General features: G+C 41.1%; 1 protein-coding gene across 1 annotated transcript; it reads left to right on the top strand.

The window, feature by feature from the left end:
• Positions 1-332: 332 nt before the first annotated feature.
• On the top strand, positions 333-14,867 carry CLTA (clathrin light chain A). The gene is made up of 5 exons (XM_085214485.1): positions 333-644; positions 7,832-7,869; positions 9,465-9,582; positions 10,594-10,705; positions 14,433-14,867. The coding sequence occupies exons 1-5, from the start codon at positions 437-439 to the stop codon at positions 14,602-14,604; spliced, it is 648 nt and encodes a 215-aa protein (XP_085070611.1). The 5' UTR covers positions 333-436; the 3' UTR covers positions 14,605-14,867.
• The last annotated feature ends 641 nt before the right edge of the window (positions 14,868-15,508 follow it).

The following is a 15,508-nucleotide window of genomic DNA, read 5'->3' as shown; positions in this document are numbered from 1 at the left end:
TTTCCCAGCATAAAAGATTCTATGATTCTCCGAGCCCTGCGGCTCACTACGACCCCGAATCGTCGTACGGTTGAACGGTACTACGACGCGGCAGTGACGCAACTTCGTACTGACGAAGTCACGCGACAGCTATCGGCCCCGCGGGCGCGCTCCCACAGCCGAGCCTGCGCGTTCCCGGCCCCAGAACTCCTTTCCGCTGCCCTGTCGGCTCCCCATCACGCTCTTGGCGCTGATTGGCCCGAGCCCACCGAGGAGCGCGGAGGATTCCAGTAGCCCCGCCTTCGCCGCTCGCTGATTGGCTTTGCCTCTCGGCGGTGCTCGTCTCCCATTGGCCTGGGCGGAAGGTCCGCCACTTCCGCGCCGATTTCTGTGTGGAGGCGCAGGCTCGGGATACGCCGTCGCCCGTGCCCGCCCAGCGCTGCAGCAGCTCGTTCCCATGGCTAACCTGGAGTTCTTCGGCGCGCAGCAGCCGTCGGCCACCGCCGGTAACGGGGCGACGGACGGCGCCGAGGAAGACCCTGCCGCTGCCTTTCTGGCGCAGCAGGAGAACGAGATCGCGGGCATCGAGAACGACGAGGGATACGGCATCCTGGAGAGCGGCGACGTGCCGGAGGCGCTGCAGGCAGCGGACGGCTTCGACTCCGGTACGGCGCGCGGCCTCCCTCTCCTCTGTCCCGGGCGGCCGCTGCCTTCCGGCGGGGCCGCCCGGCCCGCGACTCGCTCCGCCGCTCCCGTGCGCCCGGAGCGGGGTACCGCGGGTACGGCGGTGCGCGTTCGCGTGTGTGAGCCGGTTGGGCTAATGTTTAATTTTATTCAGCCTCTGGCCGTTGTACCGAAGCCTCCGTAACCTTTGTACCGAAGGTGAGAAAGCTGACGCTGCAGAACGGTGTGTTGTGCTCGGAGGAGCGTGGTTATGTATTCTGGGCGTCGGGGTGTGAGGGCTCTCCGTTAGTGTAACCGCAGCTGAAGCGGCCCTGAGCCTTTGGCACCAGGGTCTTTAATCTGAATTCTGCGCGAGAAGGGGCTGTGAACCTAGTGAACGCTGTGGTGAGATACTGTTTCTGTGTTGCTGCAAGGAATGGCTCGTGTTCATCTCTGCACACAGGGGAGTGCGTTTTGACCTCGAGAGCCATTCCTTTATTGCTTCCCGAACAGGCAGCCAGCCTCTTCTGTCTGAGCTGAATTACTTTGCTCACCGATTCACTATTGAAGCGTCTTCAGAATTAAGTTTTCAACATGAAATGCTGCTACTGAAATAACTGGTGTTTATGGGGCTGTTGGTTCATAATGTGCCTTGGAATAAAACACAGTTAAGTGAGCTGAGTAATGGAGACCTGCTGTATCCAGGGCTAACCTAGAGGTACTGCAGCCCTTAGAAACTGGCTCATTCATAAAAAGGTTGGCTATACAGACTGCGTATTACCATGCAAACGTCTTTGTCAAGTGAAGTGACATCCTCGGGCACTGAACATGAGGGTAATCATTAGAATACCATCCTGTTCCAGTAGCAGCTATAATGTGACTCATATTTTTATGAGCAGAAGCAGGCTGTGTATGAGTTCCCTCTCTCAGAAGCCTCAAACGTTGCTCTTTGAAACATTATGCTTGGCATAGAAGAAAATTGTTGGATGTTCGCATCTCACAGGGTACTAGAACCAACTGCACTTCTATTTTCTGTGTGTGCAGTCTGGCTGTTGCAGCCTAGTTCTTCACCAGCTGGTTAAATGCTGTCAGGTTGGGTAGAAATGAAAAACTAGTTCAGCTGTGACTGAAGAAATTTTTCATTTCCTTTGCAGAACTGTTACTGTAGAAAGAAAGCCATAAAGTAGTAGGATAAAGTAGTAGCCATAAATGTAAGGATCTGTGAAGTCTAGGTGTAGTCTATATGTCACTTTGAATTTGGATTTGGATTTCACTGATGCTCTGGCCTGTTGTACAGATACAGCTGATCATCTTTTTGGAATTCTGGTGGTCACCTTGTTAATACAACATCCATTCTTTGACTGTTAAACCACATGTTCCCTATTAGGAAAAACAGAGGATGCAATTTGCAATGATGCAAAATGTGCTAGTTCAGGTGACAGGTGTATTTGTAACTTCTGTTGCCGTTTCTCTATAAGACTTCTTATGGTTCAGTCAACACCCTAACAAACGTCTGACAACACTAGTTCTTATTAGTTTATTGAACTGTTTCGGTGAATGTAAATCTATTTCTGAATTTATATATGTAAATCCTTAAGAAAACTATTTTAGTAAACCCTTAAGGCACGGTGGTCAGGGATTTGTGTATTTATTTAATTTTAATTTACTTTTTTAACCGTAACTTTCCTGAAATCCTGATTTATGGATCTGCTGGATAAGTTTTTCTTTCCTTTCTCAATGCTGGGCAGAAGTTGTAGCTGAGGCAATTCTCTTTTGGAGTGCAAAGATCTTCAAATATTATGAGAAACAGTCTCCAGCTTCCTTAAATATACTTGTAAGAAACATGCTCTCTAACACAACAAACTGTTTAAATTAAGTCTATTAAAAAAAATTAAAATAGTTAAACACAAGGTCAGCGTTGAACTTCATGTACTTAGGCTAATGGAAACATATTTATGGTAATTGAAACTGTATTCCTGTTAATTGTAGCAATGATGGGTACTTGGGGGGAAAACAGCATAATGTTGCCAAACTTACCTGGTCTCACTGAGCATCGCTTCACATTGCTGCTGTCAGGGCTGGATTATTGGCCTGGCCCATTAGACCATTTGTATGTACATAGCCATTCCAACTAGTCTTGTGCTTCACATTTCAAGTGAATACAGTCACTATCTCAGAAGACAAGAAATGCTGTGTAAATAAAGCAATAAAGAGCAGTTGTCTGGTTATTAGTATTCTGGTCTCTTGTGGGATCCCCTTCCCAGTAAGAAAACAATAGCGTTTCACTTGTGGTGTCTACTCCACAGATGTGTTCAGGTTGAAGTATCTAGCTTCCAGAATCTGTGTTTCAATCTAAAAATCCTGTGACAGCCTGTTGGTGACTTCTTACTGAGAACAACATTCAGTGGCAAGCAGTTTTGTGTTAACAATCACGAAAATACTAAAGTTTAATGTAGGCTGTCTAGTGTTAAACATTGACTTCAGTTTCACATTCTGTTGTCTTCATGTGAACTTCAATGAATGACTCTTCTCCATCTTTTGAAGAGAGGTACATGAGCCTCTCTAGAAGGTAGGGAACTTAAATATCTCGAGGATTGACTATCAGGTTTTTTGAATATATCTTTGGGAAAGAATTGTTTCCTTCTGACTTGAGTTAACTTCACAGACAGAATGTTACTCATCAGTGGCTATTGTATTTTCTAAACTGTTCAAGGTTTCAAAGTGCTCCATAAGGTAGCATTAAGGAACGTTTGATTTAAAAAAAAAAAAAAAAAAAATTGTGGTGGTGTATTATTATGAAGCTCATGGTAGGAACAAACACATACCTATTTTGCCCTTTACAAGGGAATACTGTGCCTATTGGGAAGTTAAAGAAGCGGTTGTGGTACACTGTTGTTGCACATACTAGGCCGCACTTTCCTCTGCTGGTTGTACTGAAAATGAGAACTGTGTTTTATGACAACAGACTGAAATTAATGAGGAGAAAAGCCTTTTTCCTGCTTTTTTTTTTTTTTTTTTCCTGCATTCATAGGAATAAGGTTTTGGCTGGAAAACCTATTTCTTCCTCAGTGATGCAAGACATTGTCTTAAAAGAATAAGGAAACAAAACCCTCACTGCTTGTCTTCCAAAAAGTAGTAGTTTGAAGAGAATACTTAATATTTAAAAGGGATGCTAAAAGTAGCTTGTAAAAACACAATTTTAAATATAGTCATATTTTTGAAGTTAATTTCTCTTGCATGGAGAATATTGGAACAGGCTGCCCAGGGAGGTTTCCTTCTCTGAAGATATTAAAGTCTCACCTGGATGCCTACCTGTGCGACCTGGTGTAGGGAACCTGCTTTGGTAGAGGGATTGGTCTCAGTGATCTCTAGAGGTCCCTTCCAACCCCTTCAATTTGGTGATTCTGTGATTGTCAAAAGTCTACTTGATAGGAAGATATCAGAAGGAATTAATCCATTCCTGGGCTTGAATTAGAAGTGTTACTCTTCATGGTCCTCTGTCTGGTTCTTCTGATAGCCTTCATCTGTTGTGTTCACTAGTGAAAATTTACTGTCAACAAGGCTGAAACTTTTGTGCTGCATAGCTGTATGGTCTTAGAGCAAGGCAATGTGTTTAATTTGAAGAAGTAATTACAGAAAATATTCTGTTAATGCTTGCTTGCAACACTGCAGTAGTCTTTAGATATTGCGGATGATAAGTGGGATGTCACTCTGTAGATGGGGAGATGTTGTAAGACTGTTCTGCTTTAACAAGGCAAAAGAAACAACAAATGGAATGCCTAAAATGTGACAGACAGCATCGAGATGCTCCCCTTTTTCTTCCTTATCTCTGTATACAGAGGCTTCTGACTGTCCTAGTATTCCACTGCAATCTTCCTGACAAAAGGGGTGTTGGCAGTAAACAACTCCCAGAGACAGATAGTGGACCATCAGGATGCTAGAAGAACTCTAGATGACATTGAAGATCACCAAATAAGGCTGTGTCTGTTAGTTGTTGAAAGTGGATTTGGGAATGTAACAGGTAGGTAATACATGTGAAAATATAACCTATTCATAGTTGACGAATGATCAACTGATGGAGCATTCTTGGAGAGTTATCCAATGCTACCCCAGCACTGCCAATGAAGAATACCTTGCTTAACTATAACAAAACGTTGCTGTTAAGTTTCTACACATTGATTTCTTTTGAATCACTTTCAAAAGTAGATCTTCACTTCAGAAAGCCTCTGACAGCTCGGTTGTTGAAGTTCAGTAGAAAGCTAACTTTAAATGAGAGTTGTATCAACTCTGAAGTAAGCCTTTGGCTAAATCTTTACTTCGGTCTTGGAACTAGTCTGTAGTTTTCACATGCGTAGTACTACCAGGAGAACAACTGCGTATGGATTAATTTTATTCCAAGTTCAGTGCCATCTGCTCGATCTGCCCTTTTCCTGAAGTTTCATAAGCTTCCTTGGCTGTTCCTTTCAGTTAGAAACTTAACTTTGCAAATTCACTGTATGTTGACTTGTAGGACTGAAGTGGAAAAAACTGCACTTATCTTCAAGGTACTTGGCCAATTCTCTTGTAAGCTATTGTACATTTGGAGGACACTGATTCTAGCTGTCTGTTCCTCAACCGTTGTTTCCCTCCTGTGTGTGCAAATAGCTGATACAGCTTCTGCTTTCCTCAGGGGCTCAGACTCTAACAGTTGTCTGGGTGGAACTCTAGAAGTTTGTTACTCTATTGCCAGCATGTTCTGGAAGTGTGGATACTTGGATACTTTCTGTGCTTTATCCAAAGTGCAGAAGGAAGCACCAAGGAGTATGGGGTATTCCTAACTTCCTCAAAAAGTGTGGTGTTAACTTCAGGAGTTGTAAGGTGCTGTGTTAGTCATGAATGGACTCTGAAGCCAGTAGAGAACTGTCGTTGTTCATTACCGCTGAAAACATTTTTCTGGGGAAAGTTGTATACAAAGTGAGCAAGGAAATCTGATACACTGATTGCTTTGCTTACTGAGACAAAGGCTGGCAAATAGTTTTTTGTTAGGTTTCATACTGAGTTACACAAACACTGAGACTGAAGAGCTGGAGAGAAAATATGTGACGATTCTGTTTCAGTTAGTGTACGTGTGTTGGCACATGATAGCACAACAATACTGTTCTACTTTATTTTCAGCAGGCAGTGTGCGTTGTCAGCATGCTGACTCAGCATTGTAATCACAAGTTCTAGGAAGCTTAAAACAGATGGAAAGCTGTAGTATTTCTAATGCCTGTGACTTATTTGCCCTCTAGCCATACTTTCTGCTGTACCAATTAGTGTCTAAGCAGAAGAAAAGTAGTTCTAAGATGAACGCATCTGTTTTTCAGCTCTGCAGGAATTTTGTTCAGTTTGCCTCTGTAGATTACCAGCCTGAATGCTGAAGACTTTAATGAAAGTTTTCTCTTTGTATTATGACAAGAAAAATCTTAAAGATGTAATCTCCCTTGCCTAGCTGGTCAGTTTGTGCTTCCAAGTATGTCCCATGGAACAACTGCCTTCCTGCTGGCGACTAGAACTACATTTATTTCAAGACTAACCTTTCTTGGGTTCTCTCTCCGACTAGGTTCTGTCTGATGGTGCAGGTTGCTCTTAGCTCTTCCCAGGTAGGTGCTGCAGGCAGCTGACTTGTTCAGGTGGTTTTTGTCGATATAAGTTACAGACCCTGACTTAGCTGTAATTCCAACCCAGTCTAAAAAGTTGAACAGCCGCAACATCTTTTTGTAGCATGAAGTGTAAGCAGGTTTCCTTTGTGGGCTCCAGTCTTCCTAAATCTCATGAGGAGAATTATTGGTTGTGGCTGTAACTACTTGGGTCTGTGTGCTCAGTGTTCTCTGCACATTTGCTTTGAGGAAACTTGCAGCTTGATGTTAAGTAATACGCAGGATAGCTGCTGTGAAGGAGGCAGATGCCTCTCAAGCCAATTCTTTTTGGCTCGTGCAACTCGTGGCAAGCAGCAAACAAAGTGGTTATTGCTCTTGAGATATAGAAGCGTAGCTCTAAAATATTAGGGTCCTTTAACTAATAAAACTAATGTTTATTAACTTCAGTTGTCTTTCTCCTTCTGAAGCTGGTAACTTTGTTCTTGGAGGCTAGTATCTTTCAATCTTATCATGTTTTGACTAAAGATTTTACATACTTTTGCAAGTACTGTGAATTACTGCTGTTTAGGAGCCAGAGATAGGGGATTAGTAATACTGGTAAAAGTGCAAGGAGGACTTGGAACAAATAGAGCATGCGGCAGCATGACAATCTACTCCAGGTGAATTAACAACCTTGTTTAGGAAGTTCATGTGAAATGTTTGAGTTTCTGCCCACTGTTTGTTGACTTTGGTAAAATCTCAGCTTTCAGTGTAGATTGTATTAATGTGGCAGAAACACTTGTGATGGGCTTACCCAGGGTTGCATTATGGATGAGGCAAAGTTAATATATTGCACTGGGAGATGGTACACTACTATTCCAGAAAGTGGTTCCTAAAAATCTCACTGCCGTCTGGAGACTCAAATAGTTTCACAAAGTCAAATACTTGTTTCACAGTTAATGCGTGTTCCTAGGTCTTTCTTCTGATAAGAGATTTTAAGCTTCTGTGGCAAGGAGTCCAGCTGATCTTGTTCCAGAGACTCTCTGCCAGAGCTATAAAAGATGACATTGCGGGAGAAACATGAAAGGTGATTTTTGGTGGGGATGTTAATGTAGTTCTTGGACTTGCTAGGAGTTAGGAGGTAACAAAATCATGATAAGATTTAGAAAGTGTTGTCCTACCCGATCGTTAGTCTTACAAGTAGTGTAAAAAGAGTAAGTCACATTTAACTTCTGAACAGTTGCGTAGTATTTATTTTCAAAGACAGGAATGAGAAAATGGAGAAACTCCAGGACATTCCCCATAGCAGCTTCTCAGCAGTGTCAGCTCTGCTTTTTGAATAGCCTGTAGCAAGACCTCATAGTGAAGAACTGGCTTTAGTTCTAACGAAGAATGACTCACTGTCTCTTGTGTCCTGGAAAAGGAAGAAAAGTGCAGAGATAAGGAATTGACCCTATGGGGTATTGAGTAACAATTACTTACGTAATTCCCATACTGGATGCTGTAATAAAGGTTTCCAGACAAGTAACTGTTTAGTAAATCCAATTGTATTGTTTTTCTCAAATGGTTAAACTTCAGTTATTTTGTTACAGGTGCTGTTGATGGAGTGATGAATGGAGTTGTCTATCAGGTAAAATAGAAGTAATCTGTGCTTAGAATGTGCTGTTCTACTGTGAGAACTTACTTAAATCTAGACTTGCACTCACCATTGCTTCTCTAATGTGCTTGTCTGCTGTCTCATGATCTCCTAAAGCTGCTAATGCTCGCAGTATGCTCCTCCTCTGAACTTGAGGGCATCTTAAGGCAGCAGTCTATTTTGAGTTATGGTTGAATGGGACATGAACGCTGTGAACAGCTTGACAGGCTCTGTAATATGACTTAACATATACTTGATACTGGTTAATAAACCAAATGGAACATGGTCTGGCTACCTACTTTAGAGTCAAGTTTTCTAAGTAGCTTACTTTTTAAGGAAACTGATGTTGTCTCATCAAAATTGGTCTTACAAGGAACAAATTGACTGAAAATATTGTATATTCCTTAGTGATGTGAAATTGCATGACATTAAATTGCTGGCATGTGGCTCATTCACATTATGAAAGCATGTTTGTCGTATTACAGACCATGTTTTGTCTGTTTCAGGGAGGAACAGAGCATGCTAACACAATTATTGTGGTATAGCTGAATTCAATACTGGTTTGGCTAAGGCATTGCTGATTGTTGAGAGAATTCTTTGGATAGCCCTGTTTAGATAAATACTTAAAAGTGAGCAACATATAAGCTGCTTTTCCATAGACATAAGTGAACACTGTGATGGATAGAAACAAACTGCTTTCACTGCTACCATTTTTATATCCTCTCTTGCTGAGAGGTTCTTGGGAAAACTGCTTGTTATTGGTTCTCAGTTATACAATAAAAAGCAGATGAAATACCTTGATTGTTTATGATTCTAATAACTGCTTTGTTTGATAGAGCTTCCACTTGATGAGATATTTAATCTGTTAAGGGCATAATGAACCAATGGAAAGAGTTGGACTTGGAGTATGCTCTTTGGCAATGCACTTATCTTTGAAAGTCTAAAGTATTAATAACCATATGCACTGCAAGTCTTTGAAATGTTGTATGATAAACTGCAAGTGCTAGCATACCTTTTAAAATTTAAGCAAAAAAAGACAACAAATGCATCTTGTGTTCTAAGCAGTTTATAGCAGTCCCAGTTCTGTAATGCCTCTAACTGATATTAGAAGCCAACTTCCTTTGAGGCTTGCAAATTTCTCTGAAGCAGATAAATGCAAATTACACAGAACGCTTCAATCTCCTGTGCAAAAAAAAAAAAAAAAAAAAAAAAAACCCTCCAAAAATATACTTTTGTTGCAGATATTTAATGTGAAATTAGCTGGGGGGTTTGTAGCCCTACATTTGAGATTCTGCGAATGGTCTTCTGCTTTCTTTGGTCATAGACCTCTGGCACAGTTTGAATTCCTGGTTAGCAATTCCAAATATTCCAATTTGTTTGATCCCCAGTTGCTAAAGGCAACTTCATATTAGTTTACGTCAATCGTGTTGCCCTTTATAGCAAGAGATTTTTCATCATGTGGTTCGAATGTGGTATAGTATCAGAAAAATATCACACGTTCAGTTCAAATGTCTACTTTTTATGTAGCTTGCTGGTAGTTACTGAAATGTACAGTTTTAATGTATAAATGACATTTCCTTCTCCTCAAGGAAAGCAATGGTCCAACAGACTGCTATGCTGCCATATCACAAGTAGATCGACTGCAGTCAGAACCAGAGAGCATTCGTAAGTGGAGAGAGGAGCAAAAGGAGCGCCTTGAGCAGCTTGGTAAGGAGAGTGTTTGTTGTAGTAGTATTCTTGGTTGAAATTCAGAAATGGCAGTTTCTTAAGCAGGAGAGCTTTTCAAACAATGGTCTCTAGCTCTCTGGAGTTTAACTTGCTGCTTGAGCAGCAAGCTCAGAGAATAAGACTTCTAGTAAGCAACTTTTAATATTGGTGTAGAAGTTAGGAAGCAAGTGGTTCTCCGAACTTGTGGCCTGTGTTTAACTTAACTGAGGAACTGACTGGTCTGTAGCAGAAAACGAACAGCTTTTATCAGCAGAAAAGAATGAGTAGATAAAACTGTCAGCAATCTTCTTCAAGGGAGGATATTGCTCATTTTAAGATTGCTGAGGCCACTTGTCATTAGATATTAATCTAATAGTGAAATTAAATAACCAAGTAGTAAGTAAATTCAGCGATTAGAGGCAGCCACACCTACCTGTGGATAGCTTCTAAAATCCTCTAAACTGGTTTGCTTTCCAGTTTCACTGAGGAGGAGGCCTTACTTTGAGACCATCAGGACAGCCTTCTGAATATATGATTCCAGACAGAGCTGAGTCTGTTGTTCCTCTTTTATACTTGTTACAACAGATGAGCTTATCCTGAACTATGAGTTGGGTGTAAAGGCAAACTGAGTAGTATCACATTGCTTTAATTTGTCTAATGTAGAGAGTTTACTGAGCTTTATTCTAGTACAGCCATAGCAAGGTGACAGTGTTTTAGAATGGTTTGCAGGCTAGCAGACTGACTGTATTATAATTAGTCTACAAATGCTTAGACTAAATTGAACTAGACTGTCTCAGTGCTGTACAGGGACATTCTGTTTAGCTAATCATCTGAATGTTGAATGTTGAGGACATTAGAGTTCTCATGGCCTAAATCAGAGAACCTCATAAACCATATTTGAGTGGACTAAGTAATAATTTGCACTAGAGTACGCCACGAACTATCAGTTGAAATTTTAATGAAATCCAACTGGAATAAATGTGACTGACAAATCAATTCTTGACTCTTTAGATGCTAACTCAAGAAAACAGGAAGCAGAATGGAAGGAGAAAGCAATAAAGGAGTTGGAGGAGTGGTATGCCAGACAAGATGAAAAGCTCCAGAAAACAAAAGCTAGCAACAGGTAAGATTTCTCCAGCCATCTGAAGAGCTATATTGCTGGCTGTGGAAGTAATTCGGCAAAGGAGAGAAGAGTAGAATGTCTACTATATCCGAAGTCGCTAGTCCTTCTGCCTGCTTACTATCCTATTAAGAGATGTGTGTCCAGTTGTAGACTAGTCTCAGTTTCTTTAGAGGTTAGCTTAAATGTCCAAATGAGAACACTAAAAGAACAAGCCATTCTAGAAGCTTCCTTTAAGACAAAGTTTGAATTTGGACAGAACTGTTCAGTCTACTTGCTTTTTTGTATGTACCTAGCTGCACAGCTCTTCAATGACTAATTACCTTGCAGCTAGCAGCCTTACTTGCCAGCTCTCAGAAACTTGGAAGTGGTCTCCTAGTTACTCCAAAACAGATTATTTCATTAGATATCTTAAAACCTTTGGCTGCTTCTTCTCGAAGTTTATGAGAAATAAGCAGAGTTCTGTGAGTGAAGAATTAAGCACTGTCTATTTAACTCATTAAATTCATCATGCTTGAATTGGCTCATTATGGGCTGTGGAACAGAAACAAGTAACCTAGGCACAATCTAGTACATTCTTACATTTCCTTAGGAGTTCCCTGCAGAATTTTGACTTCTGGCTACATAAAGGTAAATATGATAATGCTGACTTAGTAACACTTAGGACTTCACTTCTGACCTAAGCCTGCCAGTGTCATTTTCTTCAGGTAATCATTAGAGCTGCTTTAAACTTTGGGAATCCATAGGGTTCAAATGGAAATGATTTTTGAAATGCCCTTTTTCCTATCTAAAGAGCTAGTTTATCATAAGTAATCTTAGGTAGACTTTACTTACTGAATGGCAAAAGGAGACTTTATACTTCCTACAGAACTATGGATTTGACATTTTCATTCCCACAGATGCAGTCTTTCTGTTGGGCTGAAAACAGGATAGCTGCTATTATAGATAGTGGCAAGAACTCATTACCCCTTTAGCTCTATCTTGGCCAGTGGTTTGAGATCAGGGTGTGCATTCTGGAGAAAGGTCAGTTTAAAAAGAGCTGCAATCAGAAAAGTAAAGTGTTTATCTGAGGGAGTGTTCAGCATTCTCACCAACCTGGTGAGATCTCTCTACTTCAAGTAGTCTCTGGTATGTGGAGATGATCTCATGCTAACACTGGAACTAGCCCTAAACTAGATGGTCCTAATTTTCTATGATTTAGGAAAGTATTTATGTTGCCCCTTGAGTCAGCAGCTTAATTGGTATGTTCCATGCGGCAGCTGCTTCCCTTTTTCAGTGAGTGTAGGTGATACTAGTTAAATTTGCTTTTTAAAACTGCCTTCATTTGTGTTCTGTACTTCTCATCCTTATCTCTTTTCTCCTGCCTGCTTGCCTGCCTGTTGGACTATTTGCTACCTAGGGTGGCAGATGAAGCTTTCTACAAACAACCCTTCGCTGACGTGATTGGTTATGTGTATGTTGCTTAACTACTAATTCTGTTTGCTAGTCAGCTAGGTAATGAGGAGGGTCTGAGATAGCACTGAATGTCGAAGATGTCTTTTGCCAAATATTTCAGCCAGTGTAAAAGTAGAGTAATAAAAAAAAAAGTAGAATAATAGCCTTTTTTTTTTTTTTCTGTTCTGACTCTGATCTGCAGCATTAAGTGCTGTTTTCTTGTGAAGATCATACCCAGCACATTTAAATTATGTAGAATACAGGCCACTGGAATTTTGTCAGTGATTCAGTAGCCTGTAATACATTGGGCTTCACAGTTTACTGACCTGGAGCAAGATGCTTTGATGCATGTATGAGTTACTGTCAGATGGAGTCTCATGTGAATGCTGTGTTTAGTCCCAATCACTTCCATGGTGAAGTATAAAGTATAACTGCATGTTTTGTAATAGGCACGGTGTTTCTAGTCTGTTCCATTTGACTAAATAATCAGAAAAATATTAAAATGACGTTCACATACAGTGCAAGAGGAAGAAATCACATGCTTCAATCAGAGAAGAGGTGCCTGTAGAATTTAGGATGCTATTAGAGAACATGTGGAAAAAAAAAACAAGATGATGGTACTAGAAAGCTAGCATTAGCTGCTGGTGAAAGAGCACCTATGTGTAGATGTATTGCCAGCCTCACAGATCAGTGAGAAGACAGCCAGGATTTTCAATCCCCAGTAAGTAAGCTAGTTTCTGTGGAGTAAAAGAGTTGCAATGTTAATTGGCTTGTTCATGTATTTTAATTTCTTCCCTTAATTTGTAGACTTGAATTGAAAGATGGCCATGTCACAGATTCTAAGGTGACACCTTTAGAAGGTGTACTGGTGAACCATGGTTTGTCTTTGAGTGCATTTATACTGAAGATCAAGTGTGGAATTCATTACTTAATTGTAGATGGATGTAAAGCAAGACTTGTGAAATGATGGATTTACAGGTGGTGTTTGACTTTGTTCTGAAGTCTTCTGGAGTTAACTTAGATTTTTTTTCCAATAAAATCCTTGTTTTCCTGTAGCAAATGTGCAGTGCAAGTGCTGCAGAATAAAATTGGCAGCATGCTTCCTGAATGTAGGCCGAACTGCTAGTGCATGTTGAGCCAGCTGACCATCTGCATTAAACTCATTCTCATTTTCTATATCTGACTTAAACTTTCTCTCGTTTCTTTTCTTCTCTTCACCTTTAAGCACAAACATAAATCATCCTTGCTACAGCCTAGAACAGTTAAGTAAAAAAAATCTTCACTGCCCGTTAAAAGTGTCATGTCACATAAAGTAGCAGTGTTGTAGTGATCCTTGTCTTCAGTGGTGTCTGTAACCTTATCATCCCTGTGAACAGTGCTGAACCCTCATGGGGGAGTCATCCTCACTGCTTTTTCTGTACTGCTTGTTGGAGTAGATGGATTTGGTTTGATCTCTCAATGCTTACTGCTCTTGTACTCAGGCAGCTACCAGGGCCCCAGAGTTCCAGTAAATGATACTGGATTGTTACACGTGCATTGAAGCAATGCTGTTGGTAGCACAGAAATGCCAAAAGGATACTGCTGGGAAGCCACTGGTGCTAACCTGTACATATTATATAAAGCCTCCTTAGAGTATCCTTAGGGTGAGAAGAGGGGAAACGTGTTTATCCTGCTAGCTGACTTCAGATGAGTCATCCTATTTGCCAGGATGTGCTTTAGACTACAGCACCCACGGGCATGGGATTCATTACTTACATTCCTTCTGATTTATGCTGCTTCTGTACAGCATTGGGAAATATCAGCAGATAGTTTTATGATGGCCTGAAGGCCTTGGGACTGATTTTAAATCCTCAAATGGAATCTATTCTAAGACATGTTTGCAGGGAACTGTAAATTTCTGGTTGGCAAGTGTCCAAAGCAAGCCATCAAGTGGCAGAAGCTTAAATATTTAGGACCTGGGCATTTTTCCATAAATAAAATGTCTACACAGGAGTACCTTACCTTCTGGCAGTTTGGTGACTCCTGTAGGCAAAGACTCAGTGACTACTCTTAAAACCAAACACCTGTATTCCAACATTTTACACAGCAATCTTTTGCACTGCTTGTGCATAGCATACTACTGCAACCTACTTCCATCTCCAGGGCTGGGGCAGTGGGAGCTTAAGTAGCCATAATGTTCACAAGCAGCTGTCAGGTCACATTTCTTATGAAACGTGCTGAAAGGAACTGCATCTTGTAAGTGGGAAGGAGTGCCTTATGTTGGGCATTAACACAAGGTCCATTGCATTGCTTTCAGGGCAGCTGAAGAAGCCTTTGTGAGTGATGCAGAAGACATTTTTCCAGGCACTGAGTGGGAACGCGTGGCTCAGCTCTGTGACTTTAATCCCAAGTCTAGTAAGCAGGCTAAAGATGTGTCCCGCATGCGTTCAGTCCTCATCTCACTCAAGCAGGTTCCGCTGGTTCGCTGAAGGAAAGCACAATGGAAACACTACAAATGCAATATCTTAACCTTACTCAGAGAAGCTATGTTTGCTGTAATTGGATTAATTGTTTCTATGTTTTTGTTGGACCAAACATGATGTATCTAGAGCTGATCATTGTTTGATTGCATGTTCTTCCTCATGTTGTCTTTGTTTTAAATGAGAGAACCTCCTGAACTGTAGTCTGTGCTATTTGCACTGAGAAGTCACTTCCAGCGTTACTGATATTAAAGATGTGTTAAACTGCAAAATGTGTTGGCTCTGGATGAATTGAGCAGCTCTCCTGCACCCTTTTCACAGGGAGTGTTTAAATGGAATGTTTCTCTGTGCTAATGAATGACTAGCCAGCAGTATCTGTAGTTTCTGAGAGGCTATCCTGCTTGTCTCTCTGTAAGCTTTCTTAAAGCTCTTGAGAGCTTTAGTTAGAACCACTTCCTTATCCAATTTGTTACACAAGACAGAAGCTTTGAGAAACTGGAGCACCAGGATTGTTAAGGAGCTTATCTTAGTTCTGGTGGAACCAAGGACACTATCTTCTGCAGGTAAGCAATTCTGGGTAGTTTTCTACTGTGTGACAGACTCACTCCAGCTATAGGTTTTAGGTTAGAAAAATAATACAAGGACATTGAGTAGTTACAGACTCTGACATCCATCTGCTTGTTGGGTTGTCTATTTTGCCATGTAATTATTCAACACGAGTTTCACATGCGGAGCCCTTTAGTGTGGAGGCTGCCTGCAGCAGAGCTGCCAAGCAAAAGGAAGGAAAATTTTACTGCTGTTTGTGTAGCAACTGGATTGCAGCTCTTTCCCAAAGTAGCTTGAAACAAACTTGTTTGGAGATATTTGTTCCTTCCTTGGCTCTTCAATCTCACCCAGCATTCAGATCAGATTC

This window comes from Meleagris gallopavo, chromosome Z, assembly GCF_905368555.1.
Source record: "Meleagris gallopavo chromosome Z, MGAL_WU_HG_1.1, whole genome shotgun sequence".
Lineage (NCBI taxonomy): Eukaryota > Metazoa > Chordata > Aves > Galliformes > Phasianidae > Meleagris > Meleagris gallopavo.
Note: the sequence above shows the minus strand (reverse complement) of the source record. Positions and strands in the feature narration are given on the sequence as shown.